Raw genomic sequence first — 10,539 nt, forward strand, 5'->3', positions numbered from 1 at the left:
ATACTGTAATGAGAGGGAGAGTCGTCGTCCTCATCTCGCTCTCTCGCTCTCTCTTCTCCCAATCTCACTCACAAACTCAAACACTCATTCTCTATCAAACTCAATCGTCCTCGACTTTACCCAATCGTCTCTCTCGCGTCCAACCTCCCTCTCTCAAACTTTACTCTACATGCAAACAGAGGCAAGGGCGGTTGAAAAGGGCTTACCTTCGACGGTGACGGCGAGCTCAGGTAACGCTTGAGTCCTCCTTTCCCCTCTTTAAACGCTGGTTTTCTGATTTGGGATTTTGGGTTTTTTGAGATTCTTTTCCGCCTCAATTTTTTCGTTTTCGAATTGTAGCCTCCCCTCTCCTCACTAATCCCTTCACTATTTATCCTCTACGAATTAGGGTTTTCAGGATGGCATATGGAGCTCAAAAGAGTATCCTGCAAAACCCCCTTCTGGGTGGTCAGGGTTCGGTCGCCCTAATCGATGCTTGGGTTGGAACAGGTAAACTGGGTTTTGCTTTCTTCTACGTTTTTGTCTCAATTCCAAATTGGGAAACTTTGGATTCTTACTGTTTTAATTAATTACCTGTGTTACTGCAGTGAAAATGGAGCATTGGTTTCTTCATTCAATGACTGTTACGTTTTTTCGTTATGCAGGTCTTGGAAGGCAACCTTAGATGTTCCATCACAAACCAATGGTATAACTGGCACATTCTGGTTGTGAGTAAGTTCATTTGCAGCCCTTCCGTATTGTACACCAGCACCAGACTCAATAGATGAGTTTACAAATTCCTGGGGTATTGCTACATTATCACTGTATCTTGATGTTATTCAGCTTCCCCTCCCACTCTTCCCTTGGAATCACTCTCTTTGATGCCGCCATTGCCTCAATTTCTGCTAGCTGACGAAGGTAAGCTTTTTCTTCTTGATGATTTTACTGAGTTTTGATCCAAACTGCAGACGGCTTTCAATTTCTACAGCTGCAGCCTTGGCTTCATATGATGAGACGAATGATCGTGCTTTGGTTTTGGATGCCATGAATGTTGGCGTGCCGATCCAAATCCTCTTGGAACCTCATGAAAGTCCTTCTTGTGTAAAGCTCAGACGCTTGCCTCTTCATCGGAGATGGAGTCTTCAATACCGGTAAAGTGTTCATTGTATCATAATCTGCTCTTACTTCTTTCTCATTGCGACTTTCAAACACTTCCTCATAACGCTTAAAGAACTAATTTAAACAGGTGGAAGCATTGACATGATTGGGCCTTGCTTCGCTTGCGTGACATGATTTCAACACAACCTCTATTCTTGCTTGCAGATTCAGTCATTCCTTGGGTTTCTAACATGCTCACAGGTACAGGCCCTTGCAACCAGTTATAGGACAAATCGACAAGCGCTAACTGTGGTGGAGATAAAAGGCCTCCGGGAAAGGGCTCGGATGAATGATTATCGGTAAGATTCAATGAACTGAGATATTCTGTAACTCCAAAAAGAACCGGACCGGTAAACTGATTTTGATTAGCGCAAATCTTCCAAGAGATGTGATGTTCACAATTGTCATTATGGTCTTGTCAATTAGTTTATCAGAGGAAAGACTCAAAAATTCCAATTTGGAAATGATGTTAATAATTGATGGAATAAAACCAGAAAGATCATTTGCCTTAAAATCGAATCACAGTCAGATTTTTATAGCTCAAAATTTACTCAGGGATTGTTCCTTTCTTTTACCACTTTTAATCATCACATTGGTAACTCTTTGCTATTGCGTAATTTGTTTTGCAGGTTCACAAACATACTCGTGGGCAACTCAGTTGAAAAAGACAATGATATGCTAATTGTCTTACTGCTCCTCTCAAAGTATTGGCTGCAGAATGTGCCGGCGATAGAACCTGGTAAGCTAAACACTGCAGATTCCATCTTCTCGGTCGTCGGTTGCCCAAGGCCTAGAAGGATGTAGAGAAAGAGAGCAGAACTTGCTGCTGTTGCTCTATCGGCTGGTACAACAACGGCTGATTTTAGGTGATGAACATAATTTATTTATTTTTAAACCAATTAATTCCTTCAAGCGATTCCGCTCTTCAAGAGCGACATCCAAGTTTCGCACCAATACTTCAACTGTTAGCTTTCCCCATAATGCACTCAAACTCCTTTTACTATTAGTGCGTAATGTTCTGTACTGATAAAGATAATCGGCTTTCCACATTCAAACTGAAATTTTCCATATTGGTAATAAAGCCTCCATTTGTGCATGAACGATTTGGTATTTATCATGGATGGTAACTGTCCTTGTGTTGCAGGTTGTAGTTTTGCAACTTTGTTGGCGGTGTTGGGAGGACAGCCCAAGCCAAGAGCGTACACTCCAATGGACAAAGAAGGTAGCCTGCAAAATCCGTCAAAAAGGAGCCTAAGATCCAGTTGGCTTCTAGCAAGAAGATGGCTTAAACTCCACCAAGTGGCACTTTGTATTGAACTCGGTTTAGTTTAAGAGAACAATTTTGTTTCCATGTCTTACTTTCTTCCATTATTGGTTGTATGAAGTATTTGTAGGATAAAGAAAATAAAGTGACATACTCTTTGCATAACTTGAGTCTTCATCATATACACAAGTATCATTCAGATCTTAGTAGAATCACTCTTTTGGAATTGGGATTTGTTTTTCTTTGAATAATTGTTTTGGATTAATGACCTTTGGGTTAATTGGTTAATTTTTATGATTGAATGGATTTGGATGTGAAATGGATATGAAATGGATTTTGGTTCCAAATGGATAATGAAAATGGATGTGGATTTTTTAGGAATAATCCAATATTAGTTTGAATATCAATTTAATTAATAATAACAAATCAGCAAAAACCAAATTAAAAACAAATTAATCTATAATTCATTTGAAATTACTTGGATACCAACTCTAACATTCATTCGGGAATTAAAATCGATTAGAGTTTGAATCATTGGTAAAATAAACAATTAAGATTAAATTGAAAATTGGAATTAAACTTAATTCGAAATTAAAATCAAATTGAAAAATTCAAAAGTCAAATGATTAAAATCCATTTTATAGTCAAAAGCACCATGATCAAAAAGGTATAGACAATGATCAATGTGCAACAAAAATATGGAGTTGGGAATGAATGTATGCAAATGAATTTTTAGGCCAAGTGCCAAACAAAATAAAAAATTCAGGACCAAAATCGGGGTATGACAGCAGTGTTAAGGAGAGTGGAGGACTCTATTATCTTGACATTGGATTTGCATCACAACTACCTTCAAAAACAATAAGTTCCTGCTTTGAGTCTTTTTTTTTTGTTTTGAATAATAAAGATGTATGGTATGACATTTAAGATTAGTCCATCATAGTTTTCGTTACTTAAAACACTTGTTTCCTAAGATATTTCACAATAAGAACTTTTCTTCGTTTAAATATGAAGCATGCGAATTTGCAAAGCATCACCGTTTCCAGTTTTCAATACAACCTTATAAACCATCAAAACCTTTTTCTATTATACACAGTGATGTTTGGGGCCCTAACCGTACAAGTACACTCTCTCTCAAAAAATGGTTTATCACATTTATAGATGACCATACAAGAGTATGTTGGGTGTACTTGTTAAAGGGGAAATCAAATGTTTGTCAGGCTGTAAAGAATTTTGTTTTAATGTTGCAGAACCAATTTCAAACCAATATCACAAAATTCTAAGATTTTTACACCTGCACCAACAGAAAATGACCATGATTCTTTATCTGATCCTACTCCTGTCATGATTAAGGAACCTTCTGAATTCGAGCCTACATTTTCTCTTGTAGAAAACAATGAGAATCCTGAAAACGATGATAATGATGATCTAATTGAAATGCCACAAAATAATGAGTCACTTCAACAAAACAAATTTGAATTAGGAAATAGGATTTGGAAAGGAAAGGTTTTTGTGAAAAAACACCATAAAGGAAAGGACAAGTCCACATCTCAACACTGCCAGGAATCTGAACCGGGGAATGATCATTTTCCTAACAAAAGAAAAGGTAAGTCTATCTCTGTTTGTGAGAGTCGTATTTTGTATCCTGATATATATGATCCTGTTGCCATTAGAAAACCTATCAGATCTTGCACTAAACATCCCATGTCCAATTTTATATCATATTCAAATTTGTCTTCATCTATGTCTGCCTTCACTTCAAAATTGTCTAGTGTAAAAATTCCAAAAAGTGTACAGGTTGCTCTAGAAATTCCAAAGTGGAGGAAAACTGTCTTTGAGGAGATGAAAGCTCTTGAAAAGAACAAAACTTGGAGTGTCATGTCACTACCAGATGGCAAGAAGACAGTTGGATGCAAATGGGTGTTTACTGTGAAGTATAATTCAGATGGATCAATTGAAAGGTACAAAACTCGCTTGGTGGCTAAAGGCTTTACTCAGACCTATGGTATAGATTACTCAGAGACATTTGCTCCTATTGTAAAATTGAACACTGTCAGAATTCTTTTGTCTCTTGCTGCTAACATGGATTGACATTTCTATCAGTTAGATGTTAAGAATGCCCTTCTTAATGGCGATCTAGAAGAAGAAGTATATATGGACATTCCTCTTGGATTTGAAAACAAATTTGGATCAAATGTGTGCAAACTAAATAAGTCTTTGTATGGATTAAAGCAGTCCCCTAGAGCCTGGTTTGAAAAATTCACTCAATCCATGAAGAAACAAGGGTACATCCAAGGACAGGCTGACCACACCTTATTCACAAAATTCTCCCACAATGGGAAAATTGTTGTCCTGATTGTTTATGTCGATGATATTGTCCTTACTGGAGACGATGCAGCGGAAATGACAAGAGTAAAAGAGAAATTGATAGTAGACTTTGAAATCAAGGACCTGTGATTCATGAGATATTTTCTAGGTATGGAGGTTGCTCGGTTAAAAAATGGTATTGTGGTTTCACAGCAGAAATACATTATAGATTTGTTGAAAGAAACAAGAATGGGTGGATGTCGTCATGGCGATACCCCTATGGATCCTAATGCTAAACTTTAGGGAGAAGATAATGTTTTTGTTGATACTGGGAGATATCAGAGATTGGTTGGGAAACTGATTTATTTGTCACACACCCGACCTGATATTGCTTTTTCAGTTAGTGTAATGAGTCAGTTTATGCATTCTCCTTTCGAGGAACATCTTGAGGCAGTCTATAGGATACTGAGATATTTGAAGGGAAATCCTGGAAAAGGAATATTTTTAAGAAGACTAGTGAAAAAAATGTGTCTATCTTCACCGATGCCGATTGGGCAGGTTCAATCACAGATAGAAGATCAACCTCTGGATAACCTATGTTTGGGGTAATCTTGTGACATGAAGGAGTAAGAAACAAGGAGTTGTAGCAAGGAGTAGTGCAGAGGCCGAGTTTAGAGCTATTTCTCAAGGTATTTGTGAAGGATTATGGATCCTTAGAGTTCTAGAAGAACTTAAGATGAAAATTGAGCTTCCATTGAAATTGTACTCTGACAGTAAAGCTGCTATTAGCGTAGCTCATAATCTAGTTCAACATGATAGAACCAAACATATCGAGATTGATCGACACTTCATAAAGGAGAAGTTAGATGCGGGAATCATATGTCTACCTTTCGTGACTTCAAGTCAACAAACTGCGGATATCCTGACCAAAAGTTTGACAAGGCCTACTTTTGAGTATTTTATAGATAAGTTGGACATGATAGATATCTATGCACCAACTTGAGGGGGTGTTGAAAAATATATTATTTCCGGTTTTATTCGTGTCTTTAATACTATCTTTATTTTTCTTTATTCTCCATTAAAGAGAAAATCAATTATAATAATTGTATCTTCATTATATAAACCAGCTTAAGACTCACGAATAAAATATAACAACTTTTACCTATTTTTTTTCAATAAAGTGTATTATTTTTTAATCATGTTTAAGATTTAAAATGTTTCTAGTTTTATTTCTGTATGGTATTTACAAATTTGTTCAAAAAAGACATTTAAAGGTAAACGTATAGTCTTTCACTAAATAGTTAGCAACATATAACTACAAAATTGTGCAATAGCATTGAAGTTATTTAAATTTGCTAAATTTTGGTTACATTGCAGTTTCAATTTAAAAATTTCGTAATCAAACATATTCAACAGGTATTAACAGCCAGTAATATAACTAACAGGTATTTCCCAATCTCTTCCGAATTTTTATAGTATTCCATTTTTATATTGAATTTGATGGAAGTAAAATTAGAGGTATCTTCTGCAATGTTATTGCCTTCCAATTGTGCATACAAAACATCATTTGTATTACACGCAATGAAACTAGGAAAGTTAACTAAACAAAACCTTCGAGCTTTATTTTTTCTTCATTCAAGGAACAAGGATTCATTGTACAATTTATGTTCTTGGTGTGCTAAATTGGCTTAACAAATAAACTTGATGAAGTAAAAGGGTAACAAAAAAATTGCCCAACTCCTAAAAACCTAATAAAAAAGTGGCTCAAAAATTACAAAAACTGACAGAAACAACAAAAGTTGAGGCGTGCAAGTGAAAAAAAAGGACAAGCTTTCTTCTTAAGTAAAAGGAGAAATAATAACAATTAAGTAAAAAAAGAAAAATGTATTGTGTATGAAGATATATCTGTACGTTATTCGTCAAGATTGAGAGATGATTTGCGTATAAAGGAACTCATTCCAAATGTCTGGTAATCCTGGTAAACACCAATGAATACAATCTGCATAAGTAGTTGGATCAGCTTGTTGTTCAGGTGTAAGCATCTTTCCTTGCCGTATTGTATAAACAGAAGTATGTGCATCTTTTCTATACTCCGATAACGTTGTGATGTTAATAAAGTACACTGGAACCTTCATTGATTTTGTCACATTGTTGGCGATGACAAAAAGGCGACGATCCGTGCCCACATTCAACGGGGTCGACGTATTCAAAACTGGAGTTGTTTCTTTAGCACATTTTATGCCATCAGGGTTGTTCCAATCCTCACTCCTAAAAATCAAATGGTTAATCGTAAACATTGAATGCAAAGACCAATTCTGTTAAAGCTTAAAGGTAAAGTACTCTGTCAAAGATTAGAAAGCATAAAAATGAGATATAATCATTACTTGATATGAAGAGGTGACGTGCCAGTGAAGAAAACTTTGGTTCTATTTGGGTCAATGTGTTCATCCACCCATTTTGACCATGTCCTCATCACTCTCTCATATGCTTCTGGCCTAGGGACTTCATCATATTCCGTCGCCCCTTCATCGAACGATCCTCGTCTATTACACACAAATCCATATAAGTTTCACCAACTCGTTTCAAACATTAAATGAAGTAAAAAGAAAAAGGAATACAGAATATGGTTAGTGTGCTTACAATACTTTCATATTGAAAGTGTTCATCCACCATATGTAGGTATTAAAGATAAGATAATCTGCATTCTTCCAATTCACCCCATGCTTTTCAATTGATTCAGGCATTATTATTCGGTTCAATATGCTATGCATATTTGGATCATCTGAATTTGATTCTACAAGAAATGGGGACCAGTAGAATTCCACCGTAGTAATTACATTCTCTGGCTCCTACATAAACAACAAAGAGTGCATCCTAAGCAACATTGAATAAAACAAATCCTTGATATTGCCGACACAACATGTTCTTTCTGAACAGCCAAAATACTGTCTCAATCTAGTAAAGCCAGATCTTGCTATCACTAAGGCAAAATAAAAGGTGTCGTAACTTGGTTTTGAAACAATTCCATTTTGTCCTCAAATTTAGAGTGGTCCACCCCACAAATGTACAAAATGTTTATGCTCATTATAGCACATAAAGATGAAAAAGGAAAACAACAAACCTCAATTTTCAAGATTGCAAGAGAACCAGTCTTGTACCATGTCTTCTTATCAGAAGAAACCACAGACTGAACCATACAAACCATTGATTCCCATTGGTTTCTATTCAGAGAGTCTCCAACAAACATCACTCTTTTCCCTCTTATCTTCTTAAACAACAACCTTGGCTTGAACCTTAAATAACAAGTACACAAAAATGCAAACATTAAGGATATTCATCAACATAAAAGAAATTTTTAAAATAAAATAAAAAAAAATATTGCATACTTTGGCATAGAGCAATCTCTAGGTTGCCATTTCCAGTTCTGATACAAAGAATCACGTCTTCCATTCCTCATACATGTAACTTGAGAAGTGAGAAATTCACATTCTTCTTCTTTATACAAAGGATGTGTCATGTTATCTAAAACCCATTCCCCATTGAACAAGTCACACTCTTTTGGTGGCAACTCAACCTCTTCTTCATCTTCTTCCTCTTCTTCCAACAATTCAATCTTCTCTTCTTTCTCTGTCATCACAACCTTTTTCACCTCAACATGTTCTTGTTGTTCATCAGAATCCTCATCACCATCCTCACTTTTCTCAAGTTTAGTTCTTGAGTTTTTAGCAACAGTTTCTGTAACAGTTTCCTCCACAACAGCATCTTTCTTGGTATCATCAACAACAGTACTGTCTTCTTCTACAACAACCACTTTCTCTGTCTCCTTATGTAAAGACTCAACCTTTTTGGAATTTTCTTGGTGGGTTTCTTGAACTTTAGGCCTTGAGAATGGGAATTCAGCTATTGATTTAACATCTTCGTTGTACATGAATATCCCAAAGAGGAAAATGGAAAAAACCACTACAAAAATGGAAAGGTTACTGTTCTTGCGACCCTTCATTGCTCCTATTTCTGAGTTGAAAAGAGGAGTCTTACGACGAAGAGGCTGCATGATAGAGAGGAAAAAGAGAAAAGAGAAAAATGACTGAGGAAAGAGGAAGAGGAAAGTGGTAGAAATATAGAGAAAGAAAAGAGAGACATATGATTTTTGGTTGTGTTTGTTTATTTGGTGTTTGGTGAAATGATGTTATCAAAGAATATAGAACAAGATTATTGGTTGATTGTTGTCTTTCTAAGTACTCAAGCAGGAACTATTTTGTGGCTGATCTCTCAATCATGTTCCTGTTAAAATATGAGGAGTTATGTATGTGATCCCACCTTTAAACTCAAGCCTCCTTTATTGTTTACTTCTAAAATGTTTTTTATAAACTACAATAAAGATATACAATTAAATGCAAATACTGTCTTAACTAGATTTTTTTATATATCGGTAATTATCCGAATTCAAATCCTAATATTTATCATTGTGTGTGTGTGAATTTATAATAGTTTGTTACATAATTCAACAATTCAATCGACATCTTTATAGAAATATTTGATGCAGCGCGAATCTGAACTCGCATGCGGATTCAAACTCGCATCAGTTATAAAATGAATTTCAACCACTTGATTATTCAAAAAAAAATTATTAATTTTTGTCCTTCCATAAACCATTGTTATGTATGCCAAATTTCTTGAGTCAAATGGGTTAGGTCATTTTGCTGTATTTTATGTTTTATAAAAAAATTATAAAATTATGGGCATGTTTTTTATATTTTTTTATAGTGTTATATCTTTTGTTTGAATATTTTTTTTTATAAATACTTTAAATAAAAAATTGTTTAAATATTTTTTTAGAATGTTATTTTATTTATTTTATTCTTTCATTATAAATTTTTTTGAATATCAAAATTTTAAAAAATTATTTATTATTTTGAATAGCTTTTCATAAAAAATATTTTTTAATATATATTTTTGGAAAAATGTATGATTTTGAATATGTTTTCTGTTATTAGTGTCAAAATTAAGTTTTTAATTTATAAAAAATAAATATAATTTTTTTACTATTTAATTTTTTTTTATAAAACTCATTTAAAAAAAAACAAATTGGCCCTACATGTGTTTTTTTTGCATTTATAAACTTTTGAATTTTTAATTATTAGTCTCTCTACTGACTTTGTGGTCCTACTAATTAAAAAAAACAATATATTTGAGATAATTCTACATGAGGACTAAATACATAGATTTATTATTAGTAATTCCTCTTGATCTGCTGGCAATTTCAACTACTTTGAATGTGGAGGCAATACGTGAGGGAGAGGGATACAAAGGAGTGATTTCAAAGCTTTCAAAGTTGGTAGTAGTCTCAGTCAGGTGAGAGGGTTTGGTGGTTTTTGGTGGACACAATGTTGTTGTCTTACAGTTTCAGTTTCGGATTGCAAGGAAGGAAGTAATTCTTGATGGTTATGGTAAAGTGTTGTGTAGAGAAGCCCACTCCAACAGCAATGTCTAGATTCCAATATAAGTCTTTTGAGTCAGTCAACTAATTCTACAATAAAGTAAACAAATGTTTGAGATTAGTTATATGTAGGGTTTGAATCCTTTCTTCTAAGTTTCTTCTTTGAGTTGTGTGACATTCATTTTTATAGTAAACAAAATTCCAAGATGTTTTAATAGTTTAAAATTAATAAATTAGAGTTAATTTGTGGATTGACAATGTAATATAAAAAATTGATATTTATTTGCATCAGTTTATCTTATTTTTGATAAACAATCACAAATTTTAATTCTTTTGAAAGATTAAATTCGAATTATTTTATGATATATTATGCAAAAAAACGTTAGATAAAATGTGT

At 34.3% G+C, this 10,539-nt stretch overlaps 1 protein-coding gene and 1 long non-coding RNA gene across 2 annotated transcripts; one reads left to right on the plus strand and one right to left on the minus strand.

The window, feature by feature from the left end:
* The first annotated feature begins 387 nt into the window (after positions 1-387).
* On the plus strand, positions 388-2,117 carry LOC127121123 (uncharacterized). Its single transcript, XR_007803322.1, has 3 exons — positions 388-489; positions 645-1,436; positions 1,767-2,117. It is a non-coding gene; the product is annotated as an uncharacterized LOC127121123 (long non-coding RNA).
* A 4,184-nt stretch (positions 2,118-6,301) lies between these two features.
* Positions 6,302-8,993, minus strand: LOC127118138 (xylan O-acetyltransferase 1). Its single transcript, XM_051048283.1, has 5 exons — positions 8,092-8,993; positions 7,827-7,998; positions 7,346-7,554; positions 7,090-7,248; positions 6,302-6,973 (listed from the first exon to the last, which is right to left on the minus strand). The coding sequence occupies exons 1-5, from the start codon at positions 8,754-8,756 to the stop codon at positions 6,625-6,627; spliced, it is 1,554 nt and encodes a 517-aa protein (XP_050904240.1). The 5' UTR covers positions 8,757-8,993; the 3' UTR covers positions 6,302-6,624.
* Positions 8,994-10,539: the final 1,546 nt, after the last annotated feature.

Source organism: Lathyrus oleraceus, chromosome 2, assembly GCF_024323335.1.
Source record: "Lathyrus oleraceus cultivar Zhongwan6 chromosome 2, CAAS_Psat_ZW6_1.0, whole genome shotgun sequence".
Taxonomy (NCBI): domain Eukaryota; kingdom Viridiplantae; phylum Streptophyta; class Magnoliopsida; order Fabales; family Fabaceae; genus Lathyrus; species Lathyrus oleraceus.

What these genes read in the sequence shown, in the direction of transcription:
- LOC127118138 (XM_051048283.1), bottom strand. Translation starts at nt 8,756, where the DNA reads ATGCAGCCTCTTCGTCGTAAGACTCCTCTTTTCAACTCAGAAATAGGA. An exon ending in AGAGATTGCTCTATGCCAAA is followed by an intron (nt 7,999 to 8,091) that starts GTATGCAATATT and finishes TTGTTATTTAAG; the next exon opens with GTTCAAGCCAAGGTTGTTGT. An exon ending in TTGCAATCTTGAAAATTGAG is followed by an intron (nt 7,555 to 7,826) that starts GTTTGTTGTTTT and finishes TTGTTTATGTAG; the next exon opens with GAGCCAGAGAATGTAATTAC.